Source organism: Barbus barbus, assembly GCF_936440315.1.
Source record: "Barbus barbus genome assembly, chromosome: 12".
Taxonomy (NCBI): domain Eukaryota; kingdom Metazoa; phylum Chordata; class Actinopteri; order Cypriniformes; family Cyprinidae; genus Barbus; species Barbus barbus.
In genome coordinates, this window is record NC_136740.1 from 20,824,688 (window position 1) to 20,844,314 (window position 19,627).

The 19,627-nt window shown below is 37.4% G+C and overlaps 1 protein-coding gene across 2 annotated transcripts; it reads right to left on the bottom strand.

The window, feature by feature from the left end:
* Positions 1 to 3,031: 3,031 nt before the first annotated feature.
* LOC306877851 (RNA binding protein fox-1 homolog 1-like) lies at positions 3,032 to 19,545 on the bottom strand. 2 transcript variants are annotated; one of them, XM_079429847.1, is made up of 13 exons: positions 19,424 to 19,545; positions 18,354 to 18,647; positions 14,790 to 15,032; positions 11,055 to 11,234; positions 10,717 to 10,770; positions 10,532 to 10,624; positions 10,403 to 10,460; positions 10,237 to 10,296; positions 9,973 to 10,114; positions 9,147 to 9,186; positions 5,582 to 5,652; positions 5,328 to 5,409; positions 3,032 to 5,214 (listed from the first exon to the last, which is right to left on the bottom strand). In XM_079429847.1, exons 2-13 carry the CDS (start codon positions 18,438 to 18,440, stop codon positions 5,170 to 5,172), a joined length of 1,155 nt encoding a protein of 384 aa, XP_079285973.1. In that variant the 5' UTR covers positions 18,441 to 18,647; positions 19,424 to 19,545; the 3' UTR covers positions 3,032 to 5,169. The 2 variants fall into 2 exon arrangements, with proteins under 2 accessions (XP_079285973.1, XP_079285972.1); XM_079429846.1 differs by lacking the exon at positions 19,424 to 19,545 and having other exon boundaries at positions 18,354 to 18,805.
* Between the last annotated feature and the right edge of the window lie 82 nt (positions 19,546 to 19,627).

Below are 19,627 nucleotides of genomic sequence, written 5' to 3' on the forward strand. Positions count from 1 at the left end.
TATTTTTAAGGCATCATAACAACCCAGGTAGCCAAAACAGTTTGGCCCAATAATGGCCCAGATCCAGCAGGCCGAAAGAAATAACTCAGCCCGGCTGCGGTTGCCAGACTCGGCATAGACATGGGATGAATGATGCCCCAGAATCGGCCCAAATACACTGGCCCGAGTCCAGCTGCCAAAACTGCCGGCATTGGGCCACAATCACGCCGACAAGAATTGAAACACTTAGCCAGTGCCGGCCCTAATCTGGGAACTGAAACTGGGCCGACACCACCGGCACCGACGAGAAATTAAACACTTAGCCAGTACTGGTCCAAGACTGGGTACTGAAACTGTGCCGGCACTGGGCCACAATCATGCCACCAAAAATACTACACTTAGCCGGTACTGGTCTGAGTCTTGTTTGCTAAATTAAATATACTTGCACTTACTCCTCCTAAACAGAATTAAAAACAGAATTGAAAACAGAGCTTTGAATAATTTGTTTTTCCACAAAATGACATTACTTTGAAATGTCATAAAAATAAATAAATAAATGTACAGTGTCCTTGTTAAGCCTACACGTACTTATGCATGTCAACTAAATATGTCAACTTTACAAAGATTAAGAGTTTGGCCCTTACACCCTGTTTTTTTCATGGCATCCCCACCTACTACCCCATGAATTACCCCGTAACATCCATATGTGCTACTATATACTATAGATTAGTGGTGTCAAACTCAATTCCTGGAGGGCCGCAGCTTTAAACAGTTTAGATCCAACCAGTTCCAACTCACACCTGCTTGGAAGTTTCTAGTAATCCTGAAGATCTTGATTAGCTGGATCAGGTGTGCTTGATTATGGTTGGAGCTCAACTCTAACACTATGTCAGCAAACTCACAATTATATCTTCATTATAAATAAACATTACTTTGATATTATATGTGTAGAACGGTTTAAAATGATATGTTAGATTATCAAATGTTTACTCACCAGGGTAGCAAGTTCTTCTGGTCTTCAAGCAATTAACAGCACAAAAAGCCCGTCAGGTTTTGTCATTAGATGTCAAAGCTAGTGTGCATGTCTTGCAACTCATAAAGAAAAAAATGTTAAAGTTCCCTTAACCACTTTAAGTTTGTTTCATTCTATGATTTAAATCATTAATTTCCAACCGTAGTTAAAGAAAAAAGAGAATGTTGGATAAAATTAAAAAATATTAATAGGAATTAAAATAAAAAAAACACACTAAGAAATAACATAACGTGGACAGGTAAAAGATTATTCCCCGGTTTCACAGACAAGGCTTAAACCTAGTCCTAGACTAAAATGCAAGTCTGAGCTGAAATAAACTTGCACTGACTGATCTTAAAATATATCAGTGCCTTTGGTTTGTCTCAAGATGCACAGTAGTGATGTTTTTTCTAAGGCACGTTTATAAAAATGACTTAAATGTCCTAGTTGAACTATAGTCTAATCCTGGCTTAGTCTAAGCCCTGTCTGTGAAACGGGACCATTATGTTTAAGTTTAAGTGTCACTGCTACATACTATTTACCACATTGTAAACGGAGACCCACCCCCAGCACTCAACCTAAACTTGTTCGGGTATACATGCCCATAGCTCAACCAAAATCAGACCAGCCCTTATGGTCCGTAATCGGGCCGAATGTGGCTAAATGTGCCGTGTCTCAGTGCAAATCAGGCCAGATCCGCACCTCCACAGCCTAGCCAAATCTGGCAACCATTACTGGGCCAGAGCTGGCTCACTTTCGGTGAGCCGCTGCCAGAACACAGCTGAGTGAGGCGACACTCAGCCGCAATTGGCCAGATTGTGCTGGCTACTTGGGAGGTTTATGATCTACAATCAAAATAGAGAGAATAGCAAATATGTAATTACTACAACACTCATTTCTTGATATAAATGACGTCAAAAGTGAAAAAAATTGGTCACAAACTGACCACCAATCGCAACTTTCAGACACCATTTTTAATTTTTTTTTAACTGTCATGGAATAAGACTGTGGGATATTAAAGGAAGTTAAAAGATACATCTGCCTTCAAAAAATGATCAAATTGAGGCATCTCAGAAGTGAAGCTAACATTGGATTCAGAAGTGCCTTGATGTTTTCCTGCCTTGGAATGCATCCCCCAAAGGCAACATTTTTCAAACTCAATCTCAATTTTCATTTAAGACAATCTCTTGCTGTACTTGTTGTGCATTTGGTACTGCTGTAAAGCAATCCGGGCTTTTCACAGAATTTTGCACCTAAAACTTACATTATTATTATCGGTGTACTATATCAGAATTATTTGAAACTGGTATTTCAAGGTAAAAAAAGAAACAAACTTAACTAGTTTGTTTCGAAACTAAAACATAATTACCTTGTTGAAAAAAGTTTCTGTGATCCAGGGAGCATGTACACTAATATTGTTTGTTACTCCAACAGAAAATTCATGAATATTAAAATATTATATTAAAATAAAACGGAATATCGCAGACACTGGATATTTCAGAACACCTGCTTGTAATATCTTCTGCTGTGTCCAAAATCGCATAATCTGAGTCTCTTAACTCTTATCTCTTAACCAGTAGTCACTTCCAAGCCATTTCCAAGTTTCTGTTCTGATTTATAACTACAACGTCATCTGACAAAATCAAGATACACATCAGTTAAAGACGTTGGCTGTACTGTGTGTTTACATGTAAAATGAGCACTCAAAGAAAAATATAAAAGGGACAACGACTTTACAGTTAAGTTACAGTTATGTTTACATATTAAAATAATCACAGTCATGGAATGGGAGTGAACAGGTTTTGCCAGTTCTAGCTTTTCAGAATCATTACATTGCCTTAATGCTCTAAGCAAAATAAAGAGAAGACGTGTGGAAAAGTCCCTATGGTGTAAGATAGGTGTGGCATTACATATATCAAACCATAAATGTCATTTCAAACATGACCATCTTCACCTTCTCAGGAAAAGAGTTATTTGTTGTAAGGTTTCAAAATGAAAATAATGCAACTAATGTTCTACAGTGACCAGACAGACATCTTACATAATTAAACTACTTTAATGTACAATTCAGCCACAGAGTAGCTTACACTTTAGTGAGTTGAAAAAGAACAAGAACAAAAATATGATACAGCAATGACATCACAGGGTCCTATAATAGCTGTGAGATAAATAATCAAGCCGTCTTGTTGAACGAGAGAGAGAGAGAAAAGAGAAGGAAATTATTTTTAGGTTAGGTTAATGCAGAAGAAATGAAGAAAGAGAACATAAGACAAAGAGGAAGTGTAAGAAAAAAGAAGATCAGAGAGGTGAAAAGAAAGCATACAGAAAATGAAAAGCACCCAAGGGGCAAAATTTGTAAGAAATTAGCTATAAGAATAAATAATGAGCCTTGTGCACAGTGAGAGTCAAAGTGAAAGAAATTGATTAAAAAGATTTGCACGAGTAAAAGCACAGCAATCAGCCCACAGAAGGAATGAAATAGAGAAAAAACAAGAAGCGAAACAGAGAAATGGAAACAAGAATAAACCAGACAGCCAGAGAATAAAAGGAAAAAACAAATAAAGCAGGTAATATTAAAAGGCGTTGGGATAGAAATTATTATCAAAGTGTAAAGGAGATTCTATAGGACTAAAAGAGGAAGTTTAGTAGTAGAAGAAAACAATCAAGCAAAGAAAGAAAGAAAGAGAAAAAAGGATGGAAGAAAAACAAAGAAAGACAGAAAGAAAGAGAAAAAAGGAAGAAAGAAAGAAAAATATAAGAAAGAAAGAAAGAAAGAAAGAAAGAAAGAAAGAAAGAAAGAAAGAAAGAAAGAAAGAAAGAGAAAAAAGGAAGAAAGGGAAAAATATAAGAAAGAAAGAAAGAAAGAAAGAAAGAAAGAAAGAAAGAAAGAAAGAAAGAAAGAAAGAAAGAAAAATATAAGAAAGAAAGAAAGAAAAATATAAGAAAGAAAGAAAGAAAGAAAGAAAGAAAGAAAGAAAGAAAGAAAGAAAGAAAGAAAGAAAGAAAGAGAAAAAAGGATGGAAGAAAAACAAAGAAAGACAGAAAGAAAGAGAAAAAAGGAAGAAAGAAAAATATAAGAAAGAAAGAAAGAAAGAAAGAAAGGCACAGAACATTTCTCTAGAGATGATAGAAAACATCTAAATAGTCTTCAAAATCAATGTTGATTCATTTTTTATCATTTGCCATTTAAAAATTATCTTAAGTAGACATTAATGCGCATAGCCTTTAGTTAAGAAAGAATAAAGTATTTGAAAGCAAACAGGCAATGGAAGTAAAGCACACAACAGGTTAAAATAAGCATGAAAGGAGTTTAAGTGGCAAAAGAGAAGAATAAAGACTGAAAAAGTATACAGAACTAGTTGTTGAAGCAAAGATAGCATTTGAACGATGAGTGGACCACAAATGACTGCTCAGCATGACTTAACAGGAATTGACTAGAGAAAATCAAAGAGGAAAGCACCTTAAGTTTTTGTAAAAAAAAAAAACCCCAAAACAAGATTTTGAAGTAGCTCCATAAGAAAGCAGGTGAATAGTTTGCATTAGTTTAGAATAAAGATGTGTTTAGCTCAGAGGTAGATTACATTGAGAGAGAACATGTATCACCAACCCCAGTGCCATTGCTGTATCTCACAGTACTGCTTCTGACAGCAGAAAAATTACATGCACTCGAACACTCCAAAGACACTCCAACACGCACACAGTCCTTTACATACTAGACAGGTTCAGAGTTTTGCATTTCTCAGTCTGGGGAAAGTTCCACTAGAGGTATCTGTCTTTATCTATCCTTCAGCAGTGCAACAGATCCAGAGGTTGTAATAAAATCTTTTGGGACTCTTTGTTCCTGTGAGGCTCGATAACTTATGATAATTTCTATATGATAACTTCCATATCACGCCATGATGAAAGTATCTGTATGTACTGTACATAACATGATCAGCTAGACACTGTCTGATAAGTAAGTACTATTCTTTTTTTGGGTGGGGTATTTTCTTAAATTAAGAATTAAAAGTCCATAAATATAATTAATTATATTTTAAGCCTGGATTCACCTTTTTTCCCTAATAAATATTATCAGTATTTACAATCTCAAGACCAAACAGTTCCTCAGCAGATAGAAGTTCACACAGCAAGCGAAAGTCTCTTCGTTTGTCAGACGTGAGTCACAGAGCTGATTTTATTCAGTACGGAGTAAAGCGGTTGTAGCCTCCACGGTACAAACTTGCCTGATTGTAATAGAAGAAATAGAAGAAATTAGACATTTCTTTATATCAAGAAAGTGTGTTTAATAACAACTGACTGTTTTCGCCATGTGTGGTAAGTTCACACTGTAACTTACCATTGTTCCAACTCCATAAGTGGTGGTGGGTCCCACTGAGTGATGGTAGGGGTCTGTTGCTGTGGCATAGACTCTTCCGTATCTTAAAATAAATGAATTAATGAATTAATAGATAGATAGATAGATAGATAGATAGATAGATAGATAGATAGATAGATAGATAGATAGATAGATAGATAGATAGATAGATAGATAGATAGATAGATAGATAGATAGATAGATAGATAGATAGATAGATAGATTAAGGTTCTTACCCATCACTGTATGTGGCTGCTGCAGCTGCTGAGGCGGTCTGGGCCACTCGATATGTGGCTGGATATCCTCCCTAAAAACAGGATGGTTTGAGTATTGCATTACATTGTTAATCATTCATAAAACAATTTGAATTGCAAAAACATTTTTTACTACATGAACTCTCCCAATGGAGCAACCTGGTGTTAGGTTAAAATTCATTTTGGATTTTAAATGAAATTTCAAAACATCCAACTAGATTCAAGGTTACAGTTTGAGTTAGGAGTTAGGTTTGATAAAAAAGAAAATAGGCTATTAGCTGATTAAAAAGTCAGTAAAACACTTTGGAGATCAATTCTATTCAATTGACATTTTATTTAGAAACTGATGCTGCGTTTACACTGGCAGAAAAAAATCAGAACTTTTGCCCATATCTGACACAGATCGGAATTTGATGCATGCGTGTAAACAAAAATCTGCACGAGATCCGATTTTTTCGTATCCGATCTGAGCCGTTTCCACGTTCTTTTAAATCAGATACATATCCGATATCTGGACATCCGACCTACGTCTAAACACACATATTCTCCACAGAACTCCCAATGCGAGGGTGACACGTTTGCTCATAAAGATTTTTAATGGGGCAGTCGTGGCTTAATGGTTAGAGAGTTGGACTTGTAATCCGAAGGTCGTGGGTTCGAGTCTCAGGCCGGCAGGGATTGTAGGTGGGGGGAGTGAATAACCAACACTCTCTCCACCCTCAATACCATGACTGAGGTGAGACACCGAACCCCCAACTGCTCCCCGGGCACCGCAGCATTGGCTGCTCTGGGTGTATGTTCACTACTGTGTGTACACTTGGATGGGTCACCATACTTGGCCACACACCCCTTCCCTTAATGGCATTTTAATGCCGGCGTGCTATATGCGCTCGCATTTTATTGAGATGGAAACTAGGTAAGAAATTGCACATTCAGGAGCTGGTTTTCAACCCCTGCCCCGTGAATTTTGAAAATACAACAGCTAAAAGCTACATTATATTTCTCAGCAATGAGGTGATAACTTAGCAGTTTTTGTAATTAAACCGACAAGCTTGTTCGCAATGCTTCACAAATCACTCTCTCCCTCGCACGTGGGTGCATGCGTTTGTTCGTTCTCTCACTCTCTCGCTCTCATTAATTAATTTGAATTAATTTCAATAAAATGCGAGCGCATACAGCACTCCGGCATTAAAATGCCATTAAGGGAAGGGAAGGGAAGGGAAGTGGTGTGTGGCCAAGTATGGTGACCCATACTCGAAATTTGTGCTCTGCATTTAACCCATCCAAGTGTACACACAGTCGGCAGGCAAAGCTGCGGCGCCCGGGGAGCAGTTGGGTGTCTCACCTCAGTCGTGGTATTGAGGGTGGAGAGAGTGTTGGTTATTCACTCCCCCACCTAGGTGATAACTTAGCAGTTTTTGGAATTAAACCGACAAGCTTGTTCGCAATGCTTCACAATCACTCTCTCTCTCTCTCTCTCTCGTTAACTCAGTCGAATTAATTTCAATAAATACAATCTTATATAAATATATATATATAGTGGTGTGAAAAAGTGTTGGTCCCCTTCCTGTTTTTTTTTTGCACGTTTGTCACACTTTAATGTTTCAGATCATCAAACAAATTTAAATATTAATCAAAGATATCACAAGTAAACACAACATGTAGTTTTTGAATGAAGTTTTTTTATTATGAAGGGAAAACAAAATCCAAACCCACATGGCCCTGTGTGAAAAAGTGCTTGCCCCCTAAACCTAATAACTGCTTGGGCCACCCTTAGCAGCAACAACTGCAATTAAGCGTTTGTGGTAATTGCAATTTTGGCCCACTCATCTTGGCAGAATTGTTGTAATTCAGCCACATTGGAGGGTTTTCGAGTATGAACCGCCTTTTTAAGGTCATGCCACAGCATCTCAATAGGATTCAGGTCAGGACTTTGACTAGGCCACTCCAAAGTCTTCATTTTGTTTTTCTTCAGCCATTCAGAGGTGGATTTGCTGGTGTGTTTTGGGTCATTGTCTTGCTGCAGAACCCAAGTTCGCGTCAGCTTGAGGTCACGAACAGATGGCCGGACATTGTCCTTCAGGATTTTTTGGTAGACAGCTGAATTCATGGTTCCAGTTATCACAGCAAGTCTTCCAGGTCCTGAAGCAGCAAAACAGCCCCAGACCATCACACTACCACCACCATATTTTACTGTTGGTAGGATGTTCTTTTTCTGAAATGCTGTACTTTTACGCCAGATGTAATGGGACACGCACCTTCCAAGAAGTTCAACTTTTGTCTCGTCAGTCCACAGAGTATTTTCCCAAAAGTCTTGGGGATCATCAAGATGTTTTCAGGCAAATCTGAGACAAGCCTTTATATTCTTTTTGCTCAGCAGCGGTTTTCGTCTTGGAACTCTGCCATGCAGGCCATTTTTGCCCAGTCTCTTTCTTATGGTGGAGTCATGAACACTGACCTTAACTGAGGCAAATGAGGCCTGCAGTTCTTTAGATGTTGTTGTGGGGTCTTTTGTGACCACTTGGATGAGTCGTCGCTGCGCTCTCTTGGGGTAATTTTGGTCGGCCGGTCACTCCTGGGAAGGTTCACCACTGGTCCATGTTTTTGCCATTTGTGGATAATAGCTCTCACTGTGGTTTACTGGAGTCCCAAATCTTTAGAAATGGCTTTATAACCTTTTCCAGACTGATAGATCTCAATTACTTTCTTTCTCATTTGTTCCTGAATTTCTCTGGATCTCAACATTATGTGTAGCTTTTGAGGATCTTTTGGTCTACTTCACTTTGTCAGGCAGTGAATCCTATTTAAGTGATTTCTTGATTGCGAACAGGTGTGGCAGTAATCAGGCCTGGGTGTGGCTAGAGAAACTGAACTCAGGTGTGATAAACCACAGTTATGTATTAATTCTTTAGAGAAATGTATTATATATATATGATTTATATATATATATATATATAATACATTTCTCTAAAGAATTCTACCTCAGCTGTAGATAAAATAGTCTAACAAATTAAAATTGTTATTTTCCGGTCTTTATCTGATTTTGTGCTGCAAAACATCCAGGACAGCCATGGCTGGCAAATAATAATGGCCATTAGACGTGAATTATTTAAATAATTTTAATAGCACGGCCATTTAAAACCTGAGGGTCTACCATGTGCATAGTAAAGCGATCAATGCAGACAATCCTTTTGAGCAGGAATTAATGTAAACACAGATATCGGATACCAGTCGTGTCTAAAATGAATGCAAACAGACAGGCCAAAAAATCGGATATGGTCAGAAGATCGGATCTGTGCATTAAGACTTGCAGTGTAAACGCAGCCTGATATTAGTTGTAGCAGATATTTAGATAACAGTGCACCACAAGATCCTGGCACTGTACAAAATGTCACATTATCTACTTCTCGTAAACCAAAGCTTCAACAGCCCTCACCATTGTTATTCATAACACATCTTGTGTTTTTTGTTTTTTTGAGCAATCAAGTTTTTGTGGAACTGCTCTTAGAGAGGCTGGTAAATAAAGAGAAGTTGACTGGTAACTTACATAGATCTCAGCACCATACAATCCATCTTGATACACCACTCTGCAGGAGACAAAGTAGGCAGTAAATTACATAATGGCATAAATACAATAAAAAAATTACAATTAAATATAAGCTTAATGAAACTGAATGTAAATTACATAACATATGTGCACAGAACTTTGCTTTTTTTCAACCTATAAATACTAACTAAATGTTTTATGAATGAATGAATGAATGAATGATGCATTTATATAGCGCTTTTATTGTGTATTGCCGTACACCCAAAGCGCTTTACAATCATATGGGGGTCTCTCCTCAACCACCACCAGTGTGCAGCATCCACTTGGATGATGCGACGGCAGCCACACTACAACGGCGCCAGTGCGCTCACCACACACCAGCTACAGGTGGAGAGGAGAGAGAGATAGAGCCAATCAAGTGGATGGGGATAACTAGGAGGCCATGATTGATAAGGGCCAGTGGAGGGAATTTGGCCAGGACACCAGGGTTTTACCCTACTCTTTACGAGAAGTGCCATGGGACTTTTAGTGACCACAGAGAGTCAGGACCTCGGTTTAATGTCTCATCTGAAAGACGGTGCTTTTTACAGTATAGTGTCCCCGTCACTATACTGGGGTGTTAGGACCCACACAAACCACAGGGTGAGCACCCCCTGCTGGCCTCACTAACACCTCTTCCAACAGCAACCTAGTTTTCCCAGGAGGTCTCCCATCCAGGTACTGACCAGGCTCAACCCTGCTTAGCTTCAGTGGGCAACCAGTCTTGGGCTGCAGGGTGATATGGCTGTGCTTTATAGTATCAATGGTCATAACAATATCTACTGACCCTGGATAGGCTGGTACTGCGGCTGGTGTGGCGGCGGCTGCAGCTGAGCGGATTGTATTGTAAACTGCCCGACCACGTCCACGAAGGGCAGAGCCTCTGTAGGCCAAGGTCGGTGTGGGAACAGGGTAAGGAAAGCTGGCGACTAATAAACCAAAAAAAGTGAAAATTAACACCAAATTACATACAGTCAATCTAGAACAGGAAGTTTCTAGTAGCTATTATATTTTAACTCAAAAATGGAATAAAAGTCAAGATTAAATATACCTGTGTAAAGTTCAGGGGCATACATGGCTCCCATTACTGGATTGATTTTCCACCCAGCAGCTACAGGATTTGACATATAGGTGAGAAGATGAATTTGAAGTTGAATGTGAGGAGTAACAAGTATATAGCGTAAAATATTGGGCAGAATGTTATGAAGGAATCTCACTGTTCACTAATGGCGTCTGAGGCTTTTTTGTTACCACCCTTGCTGTGGCATTGTTCACCTGAGAAGCAGAATTATTTAGTTGTTCAGTTGCCCATTCTACCAATGACTGGAAACTTATCACCCTCATACCTCAATCTTCCTTCCTTCAACGATCGTTCCGTTGAGCTTCTCTCTCGCTCGATCTGCTTCCACTGCACTTTCAAATGTCACAAATCCAAAACCCTAAAAAAGGATTGAAATCAGACTGAATCCCAATTGAAACTCAAAAAAAAAAAGAAGTGACCAACTCGACACAACTGGGAATACTTACTGACCTTTGATCCTCTCTCATTAAAGATGATCTCCACGTCTAGAATCTTGCCAAATTGCTGAGAGATAAAAGACAGATATTGACTAAACAGATTTCAGGTGAGAGAATGGGTTTAGCTGAAGGGATTATTCACAGAAAAATGAACATTCGGTCATCTTTAAGTCATCTTCATGTTGTTTCAAACCTGTATGACTGACTTTAGAGGATACTTTGAAAAATGTTTTTATTTTGTCCATATAATGAAGGTCAGATGGTTCCAGTGTTGTTTTGGACCCCACTTTTGTTTTGAAACTTTTTTGATGAGTAATCCATTACATTCGGGACAAAAACTAATTATATTACCCCAAACATTTGCCTGAGGTCTGGGTCCCGAAACCTAAAAGGAATATTGGAAACATGGAGCCTTTTGGGTTGAGCCTTTCCAGCTCCGTCTTCCTCTGTTCCACTTCCTGCTGCACTTCCAGATGCCACAGAAACACTGAGAGACTGTGGGTCAGATGTCACAGGTGCTAAAGAATCGTCCTATGATGGAAACAGGAATGAAAGATAGGGAGGGAGGACAAGTGGAGAAGGAGGCAACAGACATAGAAAGAATGTTGAAGAGAAGAAAAACAGAAGAAATATTAGTATGCATTTCATTACAGAAAACCCAACTACTGCTACTCTATTGTAAGATTTCTTGTCAAACTTTATTACAATCTAACATTTTACTGGGAGAAAAACTGGTTTTATAAAGTGACCACAACAAAACGCAAAGGAGCATTCCTCATCCAGTGATTCCTCTCAAGCAAAAGTGAGGAAATGTGATCAAGTTCCCATTTTAGTGAGCTGTCTAGGTACATGCCTGTTAGATATAGACATAAAAACACAATTTGCTTTAAAAATAGAGCACAATCTTATTTTAACTTCAGTTAACTCATTAAATCAGCAGCTGAAAGTGATTAAAGATTACTAGCATACTCAACAACGTGTCATTTTCTGAGCGCTGCAACTGAAAGATTGTCATATGTAATGCATGGTTACACAGCATTTCCTACTGCACTGATTGTGCATGACTGTGAATAAAATGTCCCCATGCAGATCAATACATAGGAGTATTTGTGCTTCAAACCCAACACATCCACTATCCCACAATGCATCACGATGCCAGTTCGTATGTCTGCACATCCTATACCTCACCAAACAGCACAAAACTGTTACTATAAAAAAAAGGATTAAGTCAAAAAAGGTGTATTAAAAATGTTCAAAAAGAGAAATAGCTAGAAGAAAAAGTAGCCAAGCAGAGCATGAAATGAGGAAGGGAAAATGAAGAAAAGGTCAAGAAAATTAGGTAATAAAAAAAAAAAAAAAAAAAACAGGAATCATGTGACGTGAATTTAAAAGCAGTGGAAAAAATGTTATTCAAATGATAAGAATGGTCATTAGAACAAGAAAGAAGGACAGACAAATTGCCAATTCTTTATCTGTTTCATAAGGATGGAAAAAGTTGAAGCAATAAGGCAAAATGCCCTCTGCTTTAACTCATCCATAACAGATCTGAAGGTTAAAGGGCAACAAAACAGTTCTAATCTGAGCAGAAAAAGGGGGTGCATTCGGTTCATCATGTTCCCTTCCTTTCATTCTACATGAATGTTTGATTCATGTAGAATGAATGTTTTCATTTTTACTATTTTTTAACCATCATCCCAGACATCCCTCCTGATCGATTTTTTCCATCTTTCATGCTGTACATTACTATGTTGTGATGCTCATTTAATTTCATTTTAAAATTAAAAAATATTTTATTTTATTATTGTCCATTTATAGATTATTGCACGTAAAAATGTATTATTTATTTGTATCAGCCAGAATTTAAATATTAATGTATCCCTAATTTATTTAATCCTTCTCACTTTCACGCCATTTCACCAAAAGCTGCATAATGTCTCGGTCATTCTATTTCTCTATTAAAATTAATTTCCACTGCATTGCCCAATAAACAGAATCAGCATTAGAAGATAAAAAACAATAAAGTAGCAAAAAAGAGAAATGATGGGTGTTGTTGATCCTAATATGTCAAGAAGGTGAGGAAGGGTCTAGAACCGAGTGAACCCCAAAACAGAAAGTGAAAGACAGAAGCTCTAAACACAGGGGAATTCAAGCAGCTTACGTATTTCAGCGACTAACTTTAAAGGTCAGCTTTAAAATTGCAACATCGTATACTGCTATTCTTGGAACCAAGACAGAAAATTGTATATTAATAAGGAAGGAAGAGGCAGGAAACACAGAGATTTACGCACAGACACATACACACACACACACACACACACACACACGCAAACAAATCATGGTTATGGTTAACTCTGAGCTGGCCGGGCTGATTGCTAGCTGTAATGACTACCACAGCAGGTGTCACACAGAAAATACTGCTGAAACACCATCATCGTCATCACCATCATCATCATCATCATTACATTCATCCAGAGACACAGGCCAGGGAGGGTTTTTGGGAGAAGTGACAGATTGGGGAAAGGTGTGATGGGAAGGTATGTGATGATATCACGTCACGATGCAGAGTGCTTTTCTGACTGGACCTGGGAAACATAGATGAGGGGGGAGGGGTCATCCCGTCCGACTCCCCCCCTTGACCCCTCCCTCCACGGCGGCGTCTCATAGTCCAAATATCTGGCGCTCTCTAGTGGTATAAGCAATGTGGACAGAAAATGGTGTGACAGAGAAAGAGAGAACTCATTGCATGAACCTTTTCAATGAAAAAATACTTTCATGGTGAAATATTATTTTCAATCCTTCCCACAATTCCCTTGGCACAACTTAAAATGCCTTCTGCAATTACTGTACCCGATGAGCCATTAGTAACACAACAATAACAATCATACACTTATATGGCGATACACATTAAAGAACATAAAGCTATGGCATGAGTCCAAAAAACAATATTTCAGTAATTACAGATTGTCAAGACAATATTTACATCTGGATTCATGACTGACATCTCATTACTGGTGCCTTAAAAAAGCATAAGTAAATGCATTTCTTTGTATAGGTCACACTTAAAAACACAAGATTGAATTTATCAAGTCAAAAAGTCATAGCAAATAATAATTTGTTCAAGTTTGTTCAAGTATTCCAGATTGATTCACTGCGTGAGATACACAGTATATAACAATATGTGTCATATTGTTGAGTAATCACAGGGATTATATCAGGAATTTTCTAACTTTAATGCCAACCACCCCAAAATTGTATGATTCTTCTTCTGATTCTTCTATAACTCAGGTTAACATGTAAACTTTGATAACACTAAAAAATACATTTTGTAATATTTATTTTTTCTCTTGCTCTCAAATTTTCTGCAGAAACAAGCACCACATTGTGGCCCCCTGGGGTTCTCCTGACCTCAGTTTAAAAACTCCTGGCATAAAGTATTACTTGGAAAACACCTGATTCAGAATCAAACTGAATGAGATTCAGTTTAAGAGTAAATGTAGAGTAGAAAGATTATTTCTAAATTAAGATTACTTCAAATTATTCCCTCTTAGAAAAAAGAACTAGAGAGTATAAAAGGAAGTAAGGACAGTATTTCTTCCATAATAAGTCTAAATATTCTTCTATATGGTGCCCTGAGCTAGTTGAATTGCCATACTTGGACAGAGCAAAGGAAGGATGTGTAAAGGACACAAAGGTATTTTTAGCTATCTCAGTCCAGGGGATCCCAGAGGACCAAAGCATGAGATTATATATCAGCAGCCTATACATATTCCTGGCATACCTTCTCTAATGCAAATACGTGAAAAGAATATACACTGATTGCACTACACAATTTACCGCAGTGGGACATTGCTTCCCACTGTAAAATCTTATTTTTTCATACTCACATTGATATGCTTGGTTTTAGGTGAATTAGGTTATTTAAATAAATGTTTGTGCTTGATTTTTTTTTTTTCTTCACTATTTCATATGTTAAGTTAAAAAAACTATTTATTTATCCACATGTACTTTAGATGAAGCTCCCCTTTGTAAACTGATGTTTAAAACACCTTTATCTTCTGAATCCAGTCATTTATTGATTGTTCTTACCGTGGTATTGACAGTTATAGACTCTGACTCTGTCCCGTCATGCTGAGAGCCCTGATAAACTCTCAACTGATGATGATCTGAATATTCAGAGTTTGGATGAACAGCGCTGAAATCGAGGGGTGGCAGCCGAGCAGCAGGTGTGGGTGGGCCTTGTCCAGGTGGAGGATATGTTGGAGGCGGGGCATAGACCTGGGAAAGTGAAGGGTCACCATTGCCTGGCCCCGCCTCTTGGGCAGCGGCACCCTAAAATGAGACAGAGATGCTGTTTACTAACAGAAGCTTATTTCTGTAAACTCATTGAGTCACGGTAACATAGGTTTTACATTACTTTAACCCATCAAAATCATTTTTACAACTTTTATATTATTATACAAGATTCAGCATGATTTTTGACAAGTATTCTTATCAGCAACAAATTTTTCCACAAAAGTAATTTCTGGAAGGTATTGAAAATCTGCTTTTCTAATAGAATAGTCAAAAAAGCATTTACAACAAATCCATACCACCTTCATTTTGGTAAAATACTTTTTATTACACCAAAACTGACCTGAATTTACCAGCTATAAAGAAGCCAACACTCTGTTACAGCAAAACCAAGTCTAACATCAAATAAAGATCCTGACAAAGACACAATGTTTGAATTTAGGAGTATAAATCAGACATCTCACCCCTTCACTGCATTCCGCAGGCGACCCAATACTCACCAACAACTGACGCATGCTTTAATGCAAAGCTTTCACCCGCCCACCCCACCATAAGTCCCTCGCACCCACCAATCACAGAGCACCAAACCAGTCTCAAGGGGGGTCTTTACACCAACTGTGTTCATTTGTTCATGTCAATCATCAACCCATTTCCCCCTCCTACTCTTAGGCACTCAACAGACACACGACTATTTGGATATAAGTTAATACTAACACACAAACAACTCAACTGCTCTGTAAAACTCAATGATCCTATTCATGTTCAGTGAAAAACAATCAAATTGATTTATTTATTTAAACCAGACCAACCAGATTCCGGTGACTACTGAAGTGTGTGCATTGTGTATGCAATAGATCAGGTAAAACAGGTAAGATCAATCAAACACATTGACGTAACAGTTTGCTTAGAATTCTGCAAACATAGAAAATGGGAAACTTAAGATATTAAATTCACTCAAATAAAAACTATAACACTTTTTATGCAGAAAATTCATATTATTGTAGTATCATCAAGCTTTGGTTAACAGACTTTTGTAACGTAAACCTTTAATTTTTTGTAGGTTTCATTACTGAGTCTTTAACATAAAATAAAATTACATAAAATAACATAAAATAATAGACGTAAAGAAATGAAACCAGTTTGAAGCTTTTCACACACACACACTTTTCACTTTTCATATGTTTACTCTTTATCAGCTGTTTCGCTGAGCTGATAAGGCAGAGTAAATTTAGACTTCACTGATAAACTGTGACACTGAGAGACACAGCTTTCTTATCATAGCTATTTTTCAGAACTGGGATATTATACACCCCAGTTACAATGTTACTTACTGATTACAAGAACATGGCATCTTACCTTCATTCCTTTTTTTTTTTAAAAACCCAGGAGCTACTTGACACCCCTGTAAAAGATTTACGAGATGTAAACAGGTGTTGTCTGAAACACTACAGCATTTTGAGTACTGCTGACTCAAAATGTCACTCAGTGTGCCGTTGCTGCTGGCCATAGACCAAGTCAAAGATCTTCAGACTTTGGAGACTTTATCCAACAAGTACAAACAGTACACACATGTTGAGATTTTTACATACACTTATAACTTGCATACACAACACCCTTTCATGTTCTACTGCAGAAGATATGGATAACAAGCATAAACGTGATATCATTGTTCAGACACACTTAGTTGCTATCTAACATGCAAAGGTTTTCTTCTGAGATTTTTTTCATAAACTGTTCTGTTTCCTGTTTAAATAACCTAAAATGTATTTTCTGTCACACTGACTGATAGGAGATTTCCTCCCCCTCACACACACACAGGCCTCATCAGCTGTCAGGTTTGGGGTTATAGATCACAGGCAGGATGCCAGGTGCGTGATCTGACAGCTGCGGGATCATTCAAACACACACACAGAACTGATGACAAGAACTGCTTATGTACTCCTATTACAAGGCTCTGTGGAATACTTGATTCTGATTGGCCAGTTTTGGCATTCTGCGGTCAGATATCTTTGTATAATGACGGCTAAACAATACTGTTTTCCCTGGCAACCAGATTCTTAAATCTTCATCAACAGACGTTTTATCCAAAGCAATGTTATTTTAGTATTTTTGTATACTAGTATAGTATTTATACATATTGCTTTCTTATATTTTTATTGGTTTTAATCCTTTTGTTGTCATTTTTATAATTTTCAAAAAAATATGTTATGATAAAATTAAATTTCAAATAAATATTTTTAGTTTCAGTAGTTTTTTTGGTCATTTTAATTTTTCATTGTAGAGTACTTCAAATTTAAGTTATTTGTCAAGGCAACATTTCTCTATTTTATTTTATCAGCTTTATTTCCATTAATGAAAAGACTTCAAGACTTTAATAATTAACAATAATAACAATGATTCAAAGTGATATAAAAATCTGAATAATTCAAGTGACATTGTTTCACTCGGCAGTCTCTTTTTTTAATAATTTAGATTTAAATTAGCATTTCATGAATTTATTTATTTATAAGCGATGTAATATTGGTTGTCCTAGTCATTATTTCAAAAATAAACAACATTCGAGTCATATAATATTCCTCAGATTAACATCATTGTCCATTTTATGGTTTATTTTATGATATTGAATGTCTGTTTATTCATTGCTCCATTAATAAACAGACATGCACACACAAACACACAAGCCAAATTATACAATTTTGCACGAACACATAAATATCAACCACAATAACCACATAATTCAGCTCAAACACAAAAGGTTCAATTATGTATGTATAGTATGGCAGATGAATAGCAACTAAAGGAGCAGACGCAACTAAGAAAATTCCATTGTCTCAAGTCCTACTCTTTAGATGACATAATCTATCACTGTGTATCACTTCAGATAAAGTCAAGAGGCAACCTAAGACATCTATTTCTATATCTGTGAGAGGGAATCTGCAGCGAGAGGAACAAACTAAAAATACAGTGAGTGTAACAGAGAGAAAGAGCAGGCACAACGTTTATCAGCGGTCCTGGAATTTCGCTCTCACACATACAAACACACAATCACATAGTTCCAGTAGGCCACCTTGCAGGGACAAATATAACTAACAACGGGACACAGCGTCCTTCACTAGCAGAGAGAAACACATTTGATGTCCTCACTGCAGACCTATCGGTGGATGACTGTTTAGTACATACACAAGCCTTTAGCTTGTAAGTGATTGGTTGATTTATACAACATATTACCTGACATGTGACAGAAATTTTTTTAAATAACAATACAAATAAAAACATAATAAAATGTAAAATTAAAAAAACAAACAAACTCCAAAGAGAATGTGAAAGAAGAAGATACAGAGAAAAAAGGGACATGTTTACCTGTACAATGCTGGGGTAGCAGGAGGCTGTCTGGGGATAAACAGGGAGTCCATAGGGCTGAAGGATTACAGTAGGGGAGGACAGCATGGTGCATAGCCAGAAAAAAGGACAGAAAAAGGAAGAGCTAAAAGGGATGGGAGACTGGGGGGGAGAGAGAAGGGAAGGTGAACTCTCTGAATCAAGAAAGTACCAGACTCGGAAAGTTTAGAATCCAAACAGAAGAGAAAAAAAATCCAGAGGTATGAAAAAGAAAAGGAGAAGAAGACTGGGCTGCACTGATGGCTGGTGTCACAACTTCTAGGCGACAAACAAAATAAGAATTAAATAAGGTAGAAATAAGACCCTCTCCAAAAGTTGAGAATGCCAAGTTGGTCTGTTTCACATAAGGCAGAGGAGATCAGCACTGAAAGATCTCTGGTGGACACAGCATGTGTGTGTGTGTGTGTGTGTGTGCCTGTGCCTGTGCCTGTGCGTGCATGTGTGTGTCAGTGGCTATATTTGATAGACAGAAACACATGTTCAGAGTTGTGTTACACTCCTTTATAAATAGTCCACCTTCTTCCTTTAGTTAGTATCACCAATAGAAATTACACAGCTATACAGAATTTAGTCCAAATTTAATGACACAGATGTTTGCCATCTGGCGTCTACTGAAACAGACACAAGTAAAAGGTAAAATCTAAAGACACAGACAAAAAAAAAAAAAAAAAAAAACTATTAAGATATAATGAAAGAGCGTTTTGTTTTGCCTTGCACACCTATTAAGCTATCTCCACCTATAAATAAATAAATAAATAAATAAATAGTTTAAGGCATTTACAATTTTACAGTGTAAGAAAAACTCTATGCTCATTATATCCGTCAATGTGAACCTTAAGCTGTTTCGTACATAGCGCCTAATTAAAACAGAAATGCAGCACGGAATTAAAATCATTCCAATGTCATAATCAATTACCAATGTTAAAACAGTTCAGAAACACGGCGATCAGGTTTCTCACTTGTAAATACGACTTTATTGGTCATTCATGTGCTCGGAACTCATAAATATGATATTTCCAATTCTAACTTACGTTAATTATCTTCTGTTCACTCAGTTCTAGATAATAAGCTTTTTAATTTCCTTTGTGGATCTACATAAAATTCTCTCTCACTTTTTTTATTTATTTATTTTATATTTTGACCAGTAGAGGGAAGCGAGCAATTCATAAAACGTTGCGTTAACGGAAGACACTTCTTGCCGTACTCGCAAAGCTTTGTGGGTAATGTAGTTTACA